At 38.1% G+C, this 19,920-nt stretch overlaps 1 protein-coding gene across 2 annotated transcripts; it reads right to left on the bottom strand.

The window, feature by feature from the left end:
* On the bottom strand, positions 1 to 15,811 carry znf271 (zinc finger protein 271). 2 transcript variants are annotated; one of them, XM_077244091.1, is made up of 13 exons: positions 15,716 to 15,811; positions 15,571 to 15,615; positions 15,081 to 15,224; positions 13,268 to 13,549; positions 11,739 to 12,161; positions 10,853 to 11,173; positions 9,083 to 9,583; positions 8,195 to 8,386; positions 6,777 to 7,130; positions 6,088 to 6,405; positions 3,928 to 4,530; positions 3,718 to 3,828; positions 1 to 2,515 (listed from the first exon to the last, which is right to left on the bottom strand). In XM_077244091.1, exons 3-13 carry the CDS (start codon positions 15,205 to 15,207, stop codon positions 2,400 to 2,402), a joined length of 3,348 nt encoding a protein of 1,115 aa, XP_077100206.1. In that variant the 5' UTR covers positions 15,208 to 15,224; positions 15,571 to 15,615; positions 15,716 to 15,811; the 3' UTR covers positions 1 to 2,399. The 2 variants fall into 2 exon arrangements, with proteins under 2 accessions (XP_077100206.1, XP_077100207.1); XM_077244092.1 differs by having other exon boundaries at positions 15,099 to 15,224.
* Positions 15,812 to 19,920: the final 4,109 nt, after the last annotated feature.

Raw genomic sequence — 19,920 nt, 5'->3', positions numbered from 1 at the left:
TTTTCAAGATTAAACATTTTTACTCATTCATTTAATTGACATCTATTAGGAGATGTCAAATATAAAATAAACAAATTATTAAAAAACTTTGGTGGTCAAAGTAATACATTATAATATTAATGCAATGAGTTGGTGGTTGTATACTTGCATGGCATTCAAGCAGATCCTGAATCTGCAGACTTTACATTTTCTACACTGACTTTTGAGGGAAAATCTGTGGAATGGATTTAAAAACAGTAAAATGTATTAAATACAGCTTTGAGCTTAAAATATTTAACTGACGAATATGTAAAGGTCAGGAAATGTGTAGAATGACAAGCACAGATTCTGCAACAGGAACATGACATTAAAGTTTTTGTACTATATTAGGCTTGCTCAGGGTGGGAAATTAACTTTTTTGCTCACCAGCCACAGTGGCTGCTGGATGCCCAATTTTACCAGCCACTTGTATTATCTACCAGCCACTTTTTCTGGAATTCAAATTTATGAATGAGTACTGTGACTTTGATAACACTGACGTCCATTACAAATATGTAATTCGTTTTATCCATTTAACAATATGAGTTATGCTGCACTCAGGCGCCAATTTATGTTTTCCTCCGTGGATGCTCACGGGCGCACGCCCTTTAAAAAATAAATTTAAAAAAAGCACTATTTAGCACAAACAGGGCTACCATAATATGTGAGCTACATGTATGTACATGTTTGTATTTTTGAGAGAATTTTAAGCATGGTTATTTTACAGTTTAGTTTTTAATATGAGTTAAGTCTGTATGACCATAAATGATGGAGTATTTAAATGTATTTTGCTGCTATTTGAAAAAAAATTCAGCAAAACGCGCCAGCGCGTTTGTCGACCCCAGAAACTTAACTCGATAATAAAGCCGTAAAGTAGGCTATCTTTCAACTCAGGACAATACCACTTCTCACAAATACAGATAGGATTGGAGATGAAAAGTTTAACTGACACATAATCGAGCTCCAGAGCACCCACGGGATCGGCTCCTATCCTCGCGGCTGCTAAAACGATAGCTAAACTAAAAAAACGATAGCTATCTAGCCATCACAAAACACAACTTCAAGTTAGTAATTTACTTACTTGCACATCCAAACGTAGTCCCGAAAAGGTCTGCCCTTTTTGCCGATCGCATGGACGTTTCTGAATAGAATTGGTCATATTCATTATTGACTCTATTTTAAGGTTAGTTGTTCCTCTAATGAACAAATTGTTTGCATTTTCGGACGACGCATAGGTTCGACAGTAAGTACAGTGCATGGACTGTTCGACGGGAAGGTAGGCTAACCATTCCCTCGTTTTCCCTTCGTCATCAATGAGCCACTTGTTCGAAAAGTACCTTCACTTTTTATTTACTTCGCCCTCAATAGTTTGTACATTCATATACTGCTGACTCCGCGGCGGGCCTCTTAACACCGGGTATATGTCGCCACATTTTTTTAATTTTCCTTTCGTCTGTAGGCTACCTCAGCTCAGCTATGTGTCACGGTCCGTTCAGCGCCGTGTCCGTGCGCTGTGTCCGTGACGCACAGCGCTGAAAACCAATCAAATTAGTTACACGACAAAAGTGCATTATTTTTACTTAGCAACAGCATTCTTTGACAAAAGATGTCCAATCCGTTACAAGGACTGTTTTAAATAGTAACCAATAAAAATATGTTTTACAATCTCCCCGCCACTGTGGCTGGTAAACAAGGCAAAATCACCCACCACTTTGAAAAAGTACCAGCCATTGGCTGGTGGCGGGTGCTAATTTCCCACCCTGGGCTTGCTCAATTTCTCCTAGAGAGTTTATCTCAGATGCAAACACCCTTGAACAAGCTAATAACGGTCTAAAAATTACTTGAAAATTACAGGCAGGTGAGCTAAATGACAGTGGACCGTCAAGAGAAGAATCGAAGAACCCTCGACTATATCAACGTCCTTTTGCATGTTCATTCAACAAGATTTAGCCAGTCTGAGTGCTGGAAATTCCTCTCTTCTCTCCAGTATAAATTTGCCGAAGATCTCCCAATTGGCAAAAGTTTGTATACATCAACAGTTTAAAACAAATGTGTAGGTACACTGATCGGGATTGTTTTCCATGTGAATTGAATCATCTCCACAGGTGTTGTCTGGTTCCCTGCTCAACTATAACTGGGATTGAATGCCATGGTTGTGGATTCTTGATCAAAGTTTTTAGTCTAACTCAATACCACCTTTCTAATGAAGAGGATTCGAGTCTTCACGGATGGATATCGGCTTCTGGAATAAGTGTAGAATGCAATTATTTTTCTTAAAAACTGCATTTTTGGCATCAAGATACTAGCAGTCAATAAATGCTGCAGATTCTTCAATGTGCTCTGATGTTTGGCAAGGTGAGGAACCCTGGTTTCCTTCCACATCATTCATTTTTAAAAGGCTCAGATGATACTGGACTTGAAGGAGCTGAAGAGACCGTAATAGCCTTCACGTCATCCATTATGGCAAAGCAGTTTTCTTCAGATTTCACTTGACATTCTGCAAAAACATACCAGTGTAGTTACATTGCAGGAAGAAGTAATAATTTCAGTCATTTAATTTCCAGGGCTGCCCCCTTAAAAGTCGACTATAGACCTCAAATATGGCTTATCATTTGAAAAGTATGTTTACATGACCACTCGCTCTAACGTTAACCTAGATAAATGTGCGCTATTATAAGTCGCATATCTAAGTATTTGTGTGGAAGCTAAAGAATAGCGAGCTTTACTGCATGACATGAGGGCCTAATATCAGCAAAAACAACTTAAAATACGCAGTCGTTTTTGTTCATACAGAGAAGAATAATACATCATTCAAAACTATATCTTTAGAAAGCTTGAAATGTCTACTTTTAAACTAACCTATTCAATTTAAACAAAGGCTACTACCTGATTATGTAATCCGTATCAATGGTGCATTTCCTCAAAAGCGGAGATGGCGAGTCCGCATCGGCAAATTCATCTTTGCAGCCAACACAGACTCAGAAAACACTCGTTTATTAAAGTCTCTAAAGACTCTTTTTATAATATATATGTCTCCTTGCTATTTTTTCTGACACATTCATAATCAACTTGTACCATGCTTTGCTGCAAGCTAGGCTATATATTACGCCTATATAGCCTTTATTAAAGGCTCATATGTTTCAGTAATTAAATAAATATAAACGCACGATTAGTCGACTAATGGCTTTAATGAACGACTACTAGTCGACTAGAAAAATCTTTAGTCGCGGACAGCACTATTAATTTGACATGTTTATTGTCTGTGAAGTCAAATTTCAACAATGAATTTTTTCAAAATCTATATATATATATATATTTTTTTTTTACAAGTTTTCACTGGGAATGTGAGTGCAAATTTGACCATACAAGTTGTATACAAAAGCAGCTGTGCATGATGCAGCGTTTATTTCCAAAGTACAAAGAATAACTTTTTAAGTGTTTGGTGTCAGTCCTGTTTATGGATATGAAGCTTGTATTCTTGTAGCCAAAAAGTACAACATTAGTTAGATGAAAATGCTGAAAAGGGTGAAATGTTTCTTAGAATAACAGAAGTGTGCACCATCTTTATGACCACACATTTCATTGGTTTTGAAGGAGAGGCTACTGGCTACATTCTCCTTCATCTATCGAACCACGTAAGAGAAATACACATTATATATTTTTGAATTGGATGTTTGTCATACCTAAAGCCATACTTACCATATTCATCACCAGACTCTGATTCTTTCTTAACTTCTACAGGTGTGTTAGACGGGCCTACGCCAACGGTGACCTTCACTACCTCCTTTGTTGCAGGTAAATCTTTCCCCTCTGTAAAACAGTCATTTTAAATTTAGACCGAAAATAGAAAATCATGAAGGTGAGTAAATAAATGAGAGATTTTTCATTTCCGGATAAACTCTCCCATACCTGCATGCATTACACGCAGGTGTTTCTTCATGGATGAGGAATGAGCGAAGAATTTGAGGCATATGGGGCATTGGTAAGGCTTCTCCCCCGTGTGACTTCGCAGATGTACAGATAAATGCGCAAACTGTCGATAGCTCTTCTTGCACTGAGGACACTGGTACGGCTTCTCTCCGGTGTGAACCCTCTGATGAACCACCAAATCTTTAGCTTGGCCAAAAGTCTTCCCACATTCAGGGCACTCGAATTTCGGTTTATTCTCCTTGGAGTGAGTCCGTAGGTGGACCTTCAGGTGTCCCGCCTGACTGAAAACCTTATCGCACTGAGGGCACTCATGCTTTTCTTCGGTGTGTGTGCGTCGGTGCAAAACCAGACTGCTGGGATGACTGAAGCTGCGCTCACACTGCGAGCACTGGAAGAGTTCACCGCCCCGGTCGTAATGGTGCCGGCGCTGATGACGCGCGAGGTCTGAGAGTTTGACGAATCCTTTCCCGCACTCGGAGCATTTGTGAGGTCGTTCTCCTTCATGAACATAGCGCACGTGTTTCCTGAGGCCAGCCGCTTGAGTAAACGTCTTCAAACACAAACTGCATGTATGAGACAACCCTGGAATTATAATATACAATGTTGATAATAAAATATTTGTTTCCTGTTTACACTTCTTGTCTTTGGGGTCTATATGACCCAAACATGTGTAGAGCGATTGTACAAAAAATATAAAATTTTAATAATACAAATTATATATTATTTGTTTAGTTTACATCTCGTCTATACATTTATGCTGTTTTGGGGGATATGAAGTACTTTTTTACCTATATACTGCAAAATTCTTAAACTACACCATTAGCATGCACATGAAATATTACATTTTTATGAAAAAAACACATTAATGATGATCAAATTTAAATATGAGTTGTTTCTGGATCTTGATCTGGGTGTTAGATGCATAATTCTGCCATCTGCTGGTTAGGTGTTTTTTTGCAGATAATATAGTTTTAGCTAGAAAGTGTAATTACCAGCAGAGGCCCCATAGAGATCCATTCATTTTTCTGGGTGTGATTTACTGCTTTCATAACAGCTTTGGTAATGAATATATATATATATATATATATATATATATATGAACATTTTAAAATACATTAAATCAGTATTTTTGTCAAAGTTTTGAATTTTTTGTTATTGTTTGAGGTCCTATAAAGTGTCTTGTTATTACAATCATATAGACCCCAAGAACAGATTGAGGGTTAATATTTTAATTCAATAAATTTGAATTACTAATAAAATAAATGCTAAAATAATGAATGTAATATAAAATAATCTATATTTATTCATTAACTATAACATTTGAGCTTGTGATGCATTGATTGTAATTCCAGTGTAGCGTGTATAAACATTTTTTGCCACATATAGAAAATTAACAGTTGCAAAGCACCACATCTAAGACAAAAATGTACTTAGCAAAATAATACATTATGCAAAATTATTTTTTAATGTGAATCAAAGAGAAACTGAAGAAAACTTTCAGTAAGAAATGTATCATCAGGCACTATTTTTTTTAACCTCAACTAACCTCAAATTTTTAATACTCCTTTTCAACCTCAACAAAAATGTATGAGGTGACATTACTGACGTTAAAGGGACAGTTAACCTAAAAATGAAAATGCTGTCATCATTTACTCGTCCTTATGTTGTTTCAAACCTGTATGAGTGAGTTTCTTCGGTTGAACTAAAAGGCAGATATCTTGAAGAATGTTTATAATCAAACAGTTGAGGGCAGCCATTGACTTCCATAATAGGAAAAAAAAATACTATGGAAGTCAATGACTTACCATCAACTTTCTGGTTCAAGAACTTTCAAGATTCTTCAAAATATCCTCTTTTTAGATCCAACATAAGAAAAACTCATATAGATTTGAAACAACGTAAGGGTGAGTAAATGATAACAGAATTTAAATTTTGGGGTTTAAAAAAATCTAATTTTGGGGTTAAAAAAATCTAATTTTGGGGTTTAAATAACAGAATTTAAACTATTTACAAATTTTTCAAGAACGTCTTTTGCCTAAAAAAAATAAACAATTATTTCAAAGCATTAAAAATGCGTAAACGACACTTCTTTATGGTTTACACACTTCTGATAGCTAACCAGCCCTTACAATGTCCTACCTGTATGAAATGCATCTTGGTGTTTTTTGAGACTTGCTTCAGAGATGAATGTTTCATCACACATTGAGCACTGGAGAGGGTTCTGGCCCGGGTGGCCACTCTGGTGGGCGATCAGGTTTCTCCTCCAGCGAAAGCTCAGGCCACACTGAGAACAGTTGTACGGTCTCTCTCCTGTGTGAATCCGCTGGTGAATTTTAAACATACAATGCTGACTGAATCTTTTCCCACAATGAGAGCATTCAAATGGCTTCTCCTGCAAGTCCACTTTTGGACCACCTGTTGGTTTCTCCGTTCCACTTTGCTTCTTTGTGCAAGCTTCTGGAAAACAAAGAGAAAATAATCCTTTAAAAAAATAAATTTTTAATCACAAAAAAAAGACGTATAAAGGAAGTAGTGCTGCGGGGCAACAATTAATCACGATTAAACTCATCCGAATTAAAAGTTTCTGTTTACATAATATGTGTGTGTACTGATTTTGTATCAATACACACACATGCATTTACATATATATATAATATATTTATACAGTATATACAGCAAATATTTCTTAAATATTTAAATGCATGTGTGTGTATTTATATTATACAAAATAATTATACACAGTACACACACATATATTATGTAAACACAAACATTTTATTTTGGATGCGATTAATCGTTGCCCAGCATTTAAAGAAAGTCAAACTTACTTTCATGAATTTGCATGTGAGCTCTGAGGAAACTGGGCCGCCCGAACCCCTTGAAGCAAACAGGGCAGTTGTGTGGCCTCACTCCTGTGTGAACTTCCAGATGTTTTTTCAAGTCTCCAGGGGTATAAAAGCTCTTACTGCACACAAAGCACAGGAACGACCTCTCTCCTGTGTGAGTTTTAATATGCACAGCCAAAGCCGATCGCTGACGGAAGCTTTTGTTACATGTGGGACAGTTGAAGGGTCTTTCACCCGTGTGAATCCGCTCATGCTGTAACAAGCCTTGGCGTCGACCAAACTTCCTCCCGCAGTAAGAGCAGGGGAAGCACTTGCCCTCGAAGTCAGCATGCTGATCTGTTCAAATGACAAAGAAGAATCAACCCTGTTATCATCATCACTCAACCCTTTTACAGTACCGTAGTATTATAGAAAACAGTTCTGCAAAACTGCTTTATCTTTTCAGGAATGAACTCTCCAAGGACAAGTATCTCGGCCTATTTTGTCATCAAATAATTAAAATCTCAACCCTGTTACCAGGATATTTTATCATAAACAAATGATTTTTAGAAAATGCATAGTTGTAGAAATATCATTTTTAAATTATAAAAAAAAACAAAAAAACTTTTAGTGCCAAGACTATGAAATGGATGTCAACCCTGTTACCATCATTACTCACCCCTGTTACAATACTGTAGTATTATAGAAAACAATTCTGTAAAACTACTTCATCCTTTCAGGAACTGTACTCTCCAAAGAAAAATATTCTTCATCAATTATTAAAAAGTCAACTATGAAATGGCTGTCAACCCTGTTATCATCATCACTCACCCCATTACAATATTCTAGTGTTATTAAAAAACAGTTCTGCAAAACTACTTTATCTTTACAGGAAGTGAACTCTCCAAGGACAAGTGTCTGTGCCTATTTTGTCATCGAATGATTAAAATGCCAACCCTGTTACCAGGATATAGTTTAAACATGATGATTTTTGAAAAATGCATAGTTGTAGACGCATCATCATTAAATTATTTTTTTAAATAAACACTTTCAGTGCCAAGGCTAATAAATGTCTGTCAGTCCTATTACCATCATCACTCCCCCCTCTTACAATACTGTAGTATTATAGAAAACAATTATATAAAACTACTTCATCCTTTCAGGAAGTAAACTCCCCAAAAGACAAGTATATTTTCCTATTTCTCATTAAATTCAACGAAGTTTTAACAGGAATTATTGAGTGGATATTTGTGGAAATATCAGCATAACCGGTTACCTTTTTGAATTTAACATCAGGTTATTTCTGAAGGTTATATAAGTGTATATGTAGTTATCGAGGTGGGAAAAATACAATTTATTTCTTATCGTCATTCAAGAAAAGAAATGCCAATATTGCAGTGTGTCCTGGCAGGTCCTCCTACCTGGATGAAATATAAGCTGATGTCTTTTCAGGGAAATTGCGAGCGAGAAGGTTTTGTTGCATATGGCACAATGATAAAGCTTCTGATGATCTGTCAGCTCTGAACTGGAACTCTGATCACCTTCATGATCTTCATTCACTGATGGACTGAATCCTGTCTCAGTCTCTAATAGATGATCCTCTGTGCTCATTTCTGTAAAACGTGTTCAGACACATTACTATGCATTTATGCTATATTAAGACACAACAATGTTACTACGTAAACTGGCCATCAAAAATAACAGTAACACTTTAACTAATGTTTAATAAATGAACCCTATTTTATTGTATTAACTAACATGAATGTAACAGCAATACATTTCTTACAGTATTTATTAATCTTTTTTAACATTAGTTAATAAAATAAACATCTGTTCATTGTTTGTTCAGGTTAGTTCACAGTGCATTAACTAATGTTCACATGATTTTAATAAAGCATTAGTAAATGTTGAAATTAACATTAACAAATGCTGTATACAGGTGAAACTCGAAAAAAAAGTTATAATTTTGATGATTATGGCTTTACAGCTTATGAAAACACCAAATTCAAAATCTCAGAAAATTAGAATACCGGTATTACATGATATCAATAAAAAAAAAAAAAAGGATTTTAAATACAGAAATGTCGGCCCTTTGAAAAGTATAATCATGCATAATGTATATAGTTATATATACTAAATATATTAGTTTCACCTTTTAATTTGAATTACTGTTACATGAACTGCACGATATTCTAATTTTTCTTGTTTCACCTGTAAGTGCAGCTCATTAATTAGTTAATGTTAACTAATGTAGTTAACTAATGAACCTTATTGTAAAGTGTTGCCAAAACAACTAGAGATGAACATACTGTCTAGAGAAGCTCCAGGGTTTGCAGAAAGCATTGCTGATAGCTGTGATGAAACAGAAACACCACAGACACTTTCCCCCTGTTCCTCGTCCTCAGGAATGAGCTCATCCGCTTCGGCGATCAGAACGTCTCGTTCCTGTAACTTGTTCAGATGGGTCTGCATGTGTGCTTGCAGGCTACTGGGCCGAGGGAAGCTTTTTGAGCACAGAGGACAACTGTGGGGTCTCACGCCGGTGTGAGTTCCCATATGGGTCTTCAGATCCCCTGAACCATAAAACCGTCTGAAGCATACGAAACATTCGAAAGGCTTTTCTCCAGTGTGAATTTTCCTGTGCACGATCAACACTGAACGCTGCCTAAAACTTTTATTGCACACGGTGCAGCGGAACGGTCTCTCCCCGGTGTGAATGCGTTTATGTTGCTCCATATCTTGATGTCGTCCAAATATTTTCCCACAGTACGGACAGGTAAAGCGCTTCCTTTCAGCAACACTCAAACGTTCTTTTGAAAGAAAGAAAACAACAGGATTTTCAATGATGACAGACAAAAGAAACAGATGTAAACCGCAAACCCAACAACATTGTATTGAGCCAATGCTATTGGTTATTTAACTCCGGGCCAATAAGAGGGCCTAAAGATGATTTAAAGCATTAAAATAAGCTAAAACAACTAAAAATCAAGATTTTCTGCTTTTTGGACATTGTTTTTTCTTGGAAAACCTGGATATACGTTGTAGCCTGATTTTAAAAGTGTGTTTTTAGTGCCATTTAGCTATTGGTTACTTAACTCCAGGCCACTTAAGAGGGCCTAAAGATGACTTAAAAAATGATTCAAAGCATTAAAATAAGCTAAAAAAACTAAAAATTAAGATTTTCTGCTTTTTAGAGATTGTTTTTTCTTGGAAAACCTGGATATATGAGGTAGCCTGATATTAAAAGAGTGTTTTTTAGATCTGATTTTAAAAGTGTGTTTTTAGTGCTTTTTAGCTATTGGTTATTTAACTCCGGGCAACTAAGAGGGCCTAAAGATGACTTAAAAGATGATTCAAAGCATTAAAATAAGCTAAAACAAATAAAAATTAAGATTTTCTGCTTTTTAGACTTTGTTTTTTCTTGGAAAACCTGGATATATGAGGTAGCCTGATTTTAAAAGTGTGTTTTTAGTGCCTTTTAGCTATTGGTTATTTAACTCCGGGCCACTTAAGAGGGCCTAAAGATGACTTAAAAAATGATTCAAAGCATTTAAATAAGCTAACATAACTAAAAATTAAGATTTTCTGCTTTTTAGACATTGTTTTTTCTTGGAAAACCTGGATATATGAGGTAGCCTGATTTTAAAAGTGTGTTTTTTAGATCTGGTTAAGCCATGCAAATAATTAAAATATGAAAACGACATTGCCGTTTTAAAATGAATACACATTTTTCTGGTTACGCCAAGCTCTAAATTATTTTGTCAAATAGGTTTTATAATCAGAAATTAATTTACTCTAGAAACAGATAAAAGGCACCAAAAAAAGAGAAACCTTAGAAACTTAATAGAAAGTAAATATTTTCTAGATATATTTTTAACAAATTTATATTTCTTTATACATGAAAATGCTGCCTTTTCCATTTCAGGAATGGGAACTCTTGCAAGGACTGTGGCATTAAAATTTTTGAAAACCCCTGATTAACCAATATCCGTAACTTTAGAAAAGGAGATAACGCCATCATAAAACGTCACAGGAGGTATTTCTCCTCAGTTTTAATTTCCAGAATGACTCAGTCTCACCTGGATGAGCGACTCGTTGATGCTTTATCAGGGAGAAGGAGAGAGAAAACCTCCTGTCACAGAGCGTGCACTGGTACGGTCTCTCCTCTGTATGATGAGTACGGTGGTGTTTTTTAAGGTTTACTGCTTGACTGAAATATTTCCCGCACTGGGAGCACTGGTACGGCCTCTCTCCGGTGTGAACACGCAGATGGATTCGAAGCTTTGCTTGCTTATGAAACCTCTTTCCACAGTGATTGCACTGGTGCGGCTTGTCTTCGTCATGATGTTGCTGGTGAGCAGTAAACTCCTCCTCTTGAAGAGGGTTATGTGTTTCAGTGCCTAGAAGAGCAAATAACGCAATGTTAAATGCAGATATGTGGAGTGGGATTTTGGACCAATGAGATTTCACGGTGGCTTATGCTATTGTATTTTGGTAGAAACCAGATCTGCATCACAAAGTGCTTACTACCCAACCTAAGTAGTGTGTGAGATTAGAATAAATGTGTCCTAAAGCATAGTCTGTTGATAGTCCACGGATGGTCTATTATTTCTGGTTGATTTTCAAAGTATGGATTTGTGCTCATTCTAATGGCTAATATTGCCTCCGTCCCATTTGGATGAGGATTCGGTACAAACATGAATAAAAAGAACTACAAATGTGCCGTGAGTCCGAAGGGTTAAGTAGAGATGCCCTGAAAGGGATTTTATAATAATATCTAATCTGATGAAATGTTATATTTAAAGAGGACCTATTTTGTTTTTTTTTACATTTTCAACTTTCATTACTGTGTAATGTTGCTGTTTGAGCACGATTGTATAAGAAGGTGAATTGGGATGCAGAAATATGATAATCATGGTAAGGTTTCTGTTAGACATAACTATACATCATACTTATTTGACTCACCCTTTCCAGCAGAATGTGCAGAATCCCGAGAGCGCTCAGATGAAGGAGATGGAGATCTCTCAGACACTTTCTGTTGACTTTGGGCATCGTGTTCATTAGATGCTTCACTCTCAATACTGTCTACAAGGTCCAGAGAGTGTGATTCAATATTGTCCTTAAGTGCGTTAGTTTGTAAGTGTTTGTGCAGATCTTCAGAGACCACAGAGCTGCAAGGCCCCTCATTGTCACGAGCATCTGAATGGTTCATGTGGTCTGATCCAGAGGCGGTCTGATGGTGAGATCGCGTGAAGCTGTTGACACAGTCCGGGCAGCGGTGGGATATCTCTCCGGTGTGTGTTAGCTCATGTTCCTCAAGCTGACAGGCAAAGTTTTTCCCACATTCAACACAAATTAAGCACTTACCCTCCGTACTAACATCTTGACCTGCAAAAAGAGAGGATACTTCATTCTGATTTTACAAAATAAGCCATTGCATGATGATGATTTACCTGAGACTGATACCCTGGTAGGTTTTATTTTGCGATTGTGACCTTTATGAATGTATAATATAATGACTGTTATCGCTGAAAGGTTTAATAAAGTGAATTCCAATCTAAATTAAGCACTGATTTCTAAGTTTACGCTTGGATTATGTAACTAGACTAAACTGTAATCAAATCTGACTGGATGGGCCAATAAACTGGCAGGACCGACAGAAGTTTCAGGTGTTTTTTTTTATAACCTTAAAGTCCCCCTGTGGTGAAAATCAAGTTTTTACAGTTGTTTATATATATCTATGTCGTGTTTTTAAAATGCTTTAAGACAAACCATGTGTAAATTCAGAATTGCTCAGCATTGCTGAGTATTTTTTCTTTAAAACTGCAGTGAACCAAAGACAGTCTCAAAAACACGGTTTGAAATCGATGGTGTTTCTGACGTCACAAACGACCTTGTAACCAATCAGATTGAGCTGAGTGAGTGAGTGGAGGCAGGGCTCATTTGCATATCCATAGAACCGCGTATACTAAATGAGGCAAGGGTGTCGAGTTACATTCAAGGAAAAAAACATAAAATATGTTAATTTGGTGATCAAAGATGAGTTTTAAGGGATACAATTATTGACTACGGGGAACTTAAATTGGTGTTATAGTAGCTATGTTTCCATCCACCTATTTTTTATGCAAAGTTTATATTTATAAAGAAAAACGCTGTATGGAAACGGCGAGATGCACATAATTTCAAAAGATTTGCATAAAAACTTAAGAAGACGTCCACATAAACTGCGATGGAAACACATTTACCGAATAAATCCCTCGATGCGCCACAAAAAAAGTCATGAAACTCGACGAATCGTGTGATCAGGAAATTTTGCGTATAATTTAATTGCGCAACTTTGAATGGAAACATAGTTGGTGTTATGTATATATCCACAGGTTTTAGCAGTCCATTTTATTTCGGGCCGAACAACACCCCGAAACTATGGAGGAAAAAATCACAGAATCTAATGTCTTATTGTCTGCGGTCTCATATTTGCAGGCAACATTTTGTACCTTGATGAAATGCACGCAGATGTCTTCTCAAGGAGGATAACAGGGCGAAGTTTTTAACACAGATCGTACAGTGGAAAGCCTTCGCATCTGTATGGACAATCTGGTGCGTCTTGAGGTCTCTTTCCCGGGTGAAAGTCTTTCCGCACACCAAGCACTCAAAAGGCCTCTCTCCTGTGTGAATCCGCACATGTTCGGACAGATGCTGAATACGGGAGAAACCCTTCCCGCACTGAGAGCATTGAAACGGCCTCGCTCTGGCAGAAGCACTCTTTGCGTGGTCGTCTGTGGTGACATTTGTAAAGGAAAATGATTGTGTTATGTTGTCTCTCTCAACAAATACATACATCTATTCAATATATTTGACAGGTAAACAATAAGAGTGTGTCTGATTACATATTGTAGCTGCAATCGCAGCATAAAATGGTCAGATAAAACAGGAATCCAGTTGTACTCTATAGGCCAGAGGTTTTGATGCCACAGACCCCCAAATATGATGTTCCCTTAGCGAGGAACTCCTTTCCTAACTAATATATACACTGCCCAGCACAAAACAAAGTCTCTGTTTGGATGTAAATAGACAAATGCTTACAGTAAGAGTCAATTTTGGATCATTATTGCAGTGTTTTTTATGTTTCTAGCATGTTATATGTTTGGCAGCAGTTCTTCTAATCGCAATTGATGGAGTGTGTAGCATTTAATTTTTAAGCAATCATGTAGGAAGACACATCATGGCCATATTCTGAGATGAAAATGTTGACCAAAAATGTATGCACCTCTTGATGGGAATGAATATTGTTTTATAGTTGCATATCAATTTTTGGTCAAGATCTTGTATTGAGAATGCAAGAGTAAAGTCTCTGTAAAGTCTCCTCCAGCACATCCCAAAGACTTTCAATGAATTTTAACTCTGGATTTATGTGTGGAAATGATTCTTCATACTCCTCCCAACCATTCTTTCACAGTGTGGGCCTGATGAATCTTGACATTGTCATCCTGGAATATGGCCATAATGTGTCTTCCTACATTTAAGAAATGAAAAGCTACACACTCCATCAGTTAGGCGTATTATATAGTATACACCTGAAGAGAGAAATAAAATATAACAAAGTAACTGTCATTAATCAATTAATGATAACAGACAGGTCTTTAGAAAACAGAATAAAACAGTAACGTCAAATTCAGTAAATTTAATCGTATCTATTATATATATTTTTTTTTTTAATAAATAAATATTATATTAATTTGGTTTTATAAATTTATTTGCACATTTAAAAAAAAATTCTCTGAACTTTTTCATTGACCCAGCATTCCTTTAAAGGGATACTCCACTTTTTTTGGAAATAGGCTCATTTTACAACTCCCCCAGAGTTAAAGTGTTGAGTTTTACCGTTTTTGAATCCATTCAGCCGATCTCCGGTTCTGGCGGTACCACTTTTAGCATAGCTTAGCATACATCATTGAAGTGGACAAGACCATTAGCATTTCTCCAAAAAAATGACCAAAGAGTTTCAATATTTTTCCTATTTAAAACTTGACTCTTCTGTAGTTACATCGTGCACTAAGACCGACGGAAAATGTAAAGTTGCGATTTTCTAGGCTGATATGGCTGGGAACTATACCCCCCAATATTTAAATCTATGCATTACAACCCCCCCATTATTTATACCATGATCACAATATCAGGAGGCATACCCAAACTTGAACCCCCCCCCAATGTTCAAACCAAATCTACGCCCTTGTGTGATTATCATACAGTAGTGAATGAATGTAGTATAATATGCCTAATGTATAATGTAAATTCCTGCATTCTCACCCAGATCAAACGCAGCACCTGATGTCTGTAGATCAAGCGTTCTCGCCTGTTCTTCAGTGCTACAGCCAGCTGATGGAAACACACACACCTCATCTGGGTCACCGTAGGACTTCATGCTCAGATCCATGGCTTACTGTCGAAAACCTAGAGGAGAACTTCATTTTAATATCTAAACAGGATTTGTTTTTTTGTTTTTTTAGGAAAATGCACTAGAGTGTTACTCTAGTACAGTAATGACATTAAAAGGTAAAACTGTGGGTTGCAATAAATTACTACAATTTTCATGTACCATGGTATTTGCAAGGGTACAGCAAAATACTATAGCCTACTATAATATCATGGTATTACCATGATAGCCAATTTGTCCAAAGAGATGGTAATACCCTGAATAATCTATATATATTCTGAAATGATTGTGTTGTGCTGTATTATATTATGTATGTCTTAATGTCTATATGACAACAAAATCAATGCTGGAGACAGAACAAACCTCCTTTAGTTGCTACATGTCAGCGCACAGTTAAAGCCGCATTAGCTGTCATTCAGGAAGATGAAAGAGAAAAATAAACATTAGCTGTGTCACAACACAGAGACACATAATCACAAATGTGAAGTTCATGCAGAAGAAGCCTCACCTTTTCTGTGTCTCATCACACAATTATCATGCACGTTCACGGACTGACAACCCGGAAATGACTGGAGGTTACTGTCTTTTCAAAATAAAAGTCAATCGCAAAAAAGCTTGAATATACCACGTAAATATTTATGTTATGTCCATTTTAATCTTGCAACAAACATTCAACATCTCTAAAAATGTACTTGGACACCAACATAAACATTCTTTAAATGTTATTACATCTTATAACAATTTTGTTAAACAAGCAGTATATATTTTAAAGAATGATATGCCTTGCACAAACACTTCTTGAGCAAAATATTTTATTTATTTATTTATTTATTATTATTTTATTTTTTGGGGGGGGGGGGTTAAATGATGAAACTGTAGTTGAACAGTTCACAATGATGATTAAAAAAATATGGTGACACTTTGTGTTGTGTTGTGTTGTGTGTTGAGAATATTAAATACTATTACTATACAAATTTATTATAACACAGATTTTGCTGGCATCCTAACTGTGTACTTGGAACTTGATGTAATACCAGTAAGATATAGAAGTCGAGATGTTTGAATTATGCATTGCACAGATGAAAAGGTTCTTAAAGTTATCATTGTGGAGATTTTGGTCCAGAGGCTCAGTCTTCTTCAGCTTGATGTCCAGGGATTGGTCTGTCACCTTTACTAAATGCAACAGTGTAATATTGTTAGGTTACTTGCATAATCCTATTTCTGAAAACAGGGCGAGACATAACAGACTCGGCAAGAATGAAAGATAACCTTTAATTTCTCCAAAGAGACAACTTTAAGAACTGCATGAGCCATAGTAGTGCAGTGATAAGCAGACAGTAAAATCTAATAAATGCATGAGGGGAAGCCCAGCTTGTCACTGCACAGATATATCCCACCAAAATCCCCCTAAAAATGCCCATGAGGTAGCCAGACCTCTGAGCCCTTAAAGGTGACATATCATGAAAATCTGACTTTTTCTGCATTTAAGTGCTATAATTGGGTCCCCGTGGTGCATACCAACCCAGAAAACGTGCAAAGTGACAACCCAGTAACTGTTTTGTTAAGCCTTTCTCTGCAAGCATGTCAAAAAATAAGCCGATCAGATTTTGCTCCACTTCTGACGTAGGAGGGGGATCTTATTATAATATACCACCCCTTAATCACATTTCCATCCACGATGCCGTCATTTAGTTTCCGCAAGCGACAACAGTGTAACCAGTTCTAACGCAATGGCAAAAGTTTGAGCAAAGCATGCAAACGGAGAAGGGTCTAAATCAGTATTTTGAGCTGAAATTTCAGACACATTCTGGGGACACTGCGAGGAGATCGGTGTACCCTTTCATTGAGTGGCCTATGAAACTGATAACTGTTCAAATACAAGTCGGATAACAAATAAGTTATTTACAAATAAGTCAGATAAATTAAATTGGCGTGCTGTCCGGGGAGAAGGCTCTGATCTTGTAATTGGTGGTGGAGGGATTCTGAAGACTGTAGAGAATCCTTAGGTGGGTTTGACTGTGATAATATATATGGTCTGCCTTCGTGCTGATTGGGTAGATATGTTGATTACTGATTGTAGACAGCTGGTGATACTAGAGTATTTGTTGGTTACTGATTGTAGACAGCAGGTGGCACTTGAGTGGCTTATTTTGACATGTTCCTCCCAAACTATGTTAATAAAACACGAGTGAAAGCATTCAGAACCGTGGACAAGCCTGACGGGACCAGCCGCTTCGACACACGGCGCATTATAAGACTTCGTCCCACTGAAGCTTACATGGCAAGCCGCCTGTCCTGACCAGAACATGAAACCCAGAACCAGAACTGCAGAAACTGTTTCAGGGAAACACTGCGTTCAACTCCAGAAGATTCCAGTGAAGTTTGCGAAGCTGGCTGAAAACCGCACCCCAGCCCATCAGAGATGCATCCGTACTTTTCTCAGCGATACACCCCCCAGCACAGCCCCTGTCTGAAATACACATGGGTCTCTCCATTGATGAAGAACCTCCACACATTCTGCGGATATTCTCACTCAGTGGATGAGGACACAGATGCCTCACAGCTACCCAACACTGGCAGTCCCTCATTTTGTGCAAGCCCAGCGGGACCACTGACAGCTACAAAGCCATCATGCCCATAAGTCCTGAACGATACCAGGGTTTCCTTGCAGAACTGGGAGAGGCACTGATAAAAAGGCATTCTCCTCCTCTCCGAGAGCATAGCTTGGAAGGGTACTGGAAGGGTACAACGGGCAGTTATTTTCGTCAGTTGCGGCTTGTTGAGAAATATAATGATTCAGCAGAAATGGAGTTTAATTTATTAGAGCATTCCTCAAGTGGAATGGATTTGACTGACGGTGCTCTGAAAACCGAACAGACATATGCGCTGAATTAGAGACGGTAAAAGTGAGTGGGTCCAATATCATTAGTCTTAAAAAGTGGGTGGGTCTTGTCCCACACATATACAATGGTTCCGACCCCCATGCATAGGCACCTGAGATGTAATCAGCTAGCTTTTGCCAGTTGATTCTGAATCCCAGATTCGTGAGATGAGACGTGATCGTCTCTGTGTCTCATTCTGCGCGCTCCTGCGAATGAGTGCATATCAGATCATCATCTAGATAAGCAGAAATCCTAAGACCCTTGTGTCTCAGCGGTGATAATGCCGCCTCTATGCACCTGCTGAACACACGTGGAGCTAGGCCGACCCCGAAAGGAAGAGTACATTTCGAGTGAAATTCATAACATAGATTTATAGCATTTAGGCCCATTTTTGGTTGTAAACCCCGATTTAACTTTGGAATGATTATATCTCCTGTTATTTTGTTAATCTCCCTGCGCCCTAGACATTGAGCCTAGACGCAACAGAGAATCTTTTATTGTTTGCTTTGAACCCAGGGGCTGAAGTGTTTTGTGAAAATACGCTTGAGAACGTGTGCTTGTACAGTTTTTTGCATTCAAACTTGTCGAACTTGTGTGTCCTGAGATGGAGCTTAACTGGCCTGAACATAACTTATAACACATCTTTCGCCAAAACTCCACATCCTCTGCTTTTTTGTGGGTGAGGGAACAGGTTTTGTGGGTGAAGGAACAGGTGTGGTGGACTCGGGAGAAGACATCACAGAAAACCCTTGGTGCTGTCCTTGCCTCCCATTTGTTCTAGATTTCTATATGGGGCGGTGATGGCGCAGTGGATAAGACACATGCTTTTGGTGTGAGAGACCCGGGTTCGAATCCACTTTGAGACACCAATGTGTCCCTGAGCAAGACACTTAACCCCTAGTTGCTCCAGAGGTGTGCGACCTCAGAAATATAGCAATTGTAAGTCGCTTTGGATAAAAGCGTCAGCTAAATGAATAAATTTAATATCCCTTTTCTTTTTGTTAGAATGGTTAATGGACCTAGACTTTCCCCACGGCTTAGCTCTCAAAGCAACAGGGGGGACGAGTTATCTGCGTGCAGGGGTAGTGGAGTCCTGGACACACAGGACACACACCTGGAAACATTCAAAAACCTCCTACCCTACGGCTTCCAGACGCTCCTCAAGAGGACATAAAACATGAGACAAGACTGACTGAGACACAGACACGAACCTACACATCATGAAAAATTACAACAAAGGTATACACGAATAAACAATGACAGGGTCAGGGTGAAAAATCAGAAACAATAAACAAGGAAGGGGAGGCGGAGGCACAACAAAGTTTTTGGGGAACTGTCCAGGGTGGGTAGGTGGGGCAGGCTTCTCAGCGGCAGGTCTTGAAACAGCAGCAAACTTGGGTACAGAGCTCTCTGCAGCAGACTTGGGTACAGAGCTCTCTGCAGCAGACTTGGATACAGAGCTCTCTGCAGCAGACTTGGAAACAGCCCCCTCCTCAGCTGTGGGCACGGGACTTGAGGACAAGACAGGTCTGGGAGGAATCTCTAGAATTTTGACAAGACTAGACAGATAGTCAGACAAAGTTTTGGCAGCAATGACGACAGGCATCCCCTGGGGAGCTGACACAGACCGGAGGAGAGCTTCTGCAGCTGTGTCGGCCACAGCTCTCCCCGAAGCTGACTCAGAGACGGTGCTGATGGCAATGGACTCGAGGTCAGCGTTCACTGCTGCAGGATCAGGAACAGTCCTCTCTGCAGCAGCCTCAGGAACACCTCTCACCAACGCAGACTGGGAGATTCAGGAACAGCCCTTCCACCTGCAGAGTCCGGGACC

Source organism: Siphateles boraxobius, unplaced genomic scaffold, assembly GCF_051911475.1.
Source record: "Siphateles boraxobius isolate OS27281-9 unplaced genomic scaffold, OSU_SipBor_1 26, whole genome shotgun sequence".
NCBI classification, from domain to species: Eukaryota; Metazoa; Chordata; class Actinopteri; order Cypriniformes; family Leuciscidae; genus Siphateles; species Siphateles boraxobius.
Note: the sequence above shows the minus strand (reverse complement) of the source record. Positions and strands in the feature narration are given on the sequence as shown.

Excerpts from the sequence above, each read along its gene's own strand:
- znf271 (XM_077244091.1), bottom strand. The coding sequence starts at position 15,207 with ATGGATCTGAGCATGAAGTCCTACGGTGACCCAGATGAGGTGTGTGTG. Across the intron at positions 13,550-15,080 it reads AGGTGCTGCGTTTGATCTGG|ACGACCACGCAAAGAGTGCT; the intron begins GTGAGAATGCAG and ends ATGTCACCACAG. Across the intron at positions 9,584-10,852 it reads TCAACGAGTCGCTCATCCAG|AACGTTTGAGTGTTGCTGAA; the intron begins GTGAGACTGAGT and ends TTCTTTCAAAAG.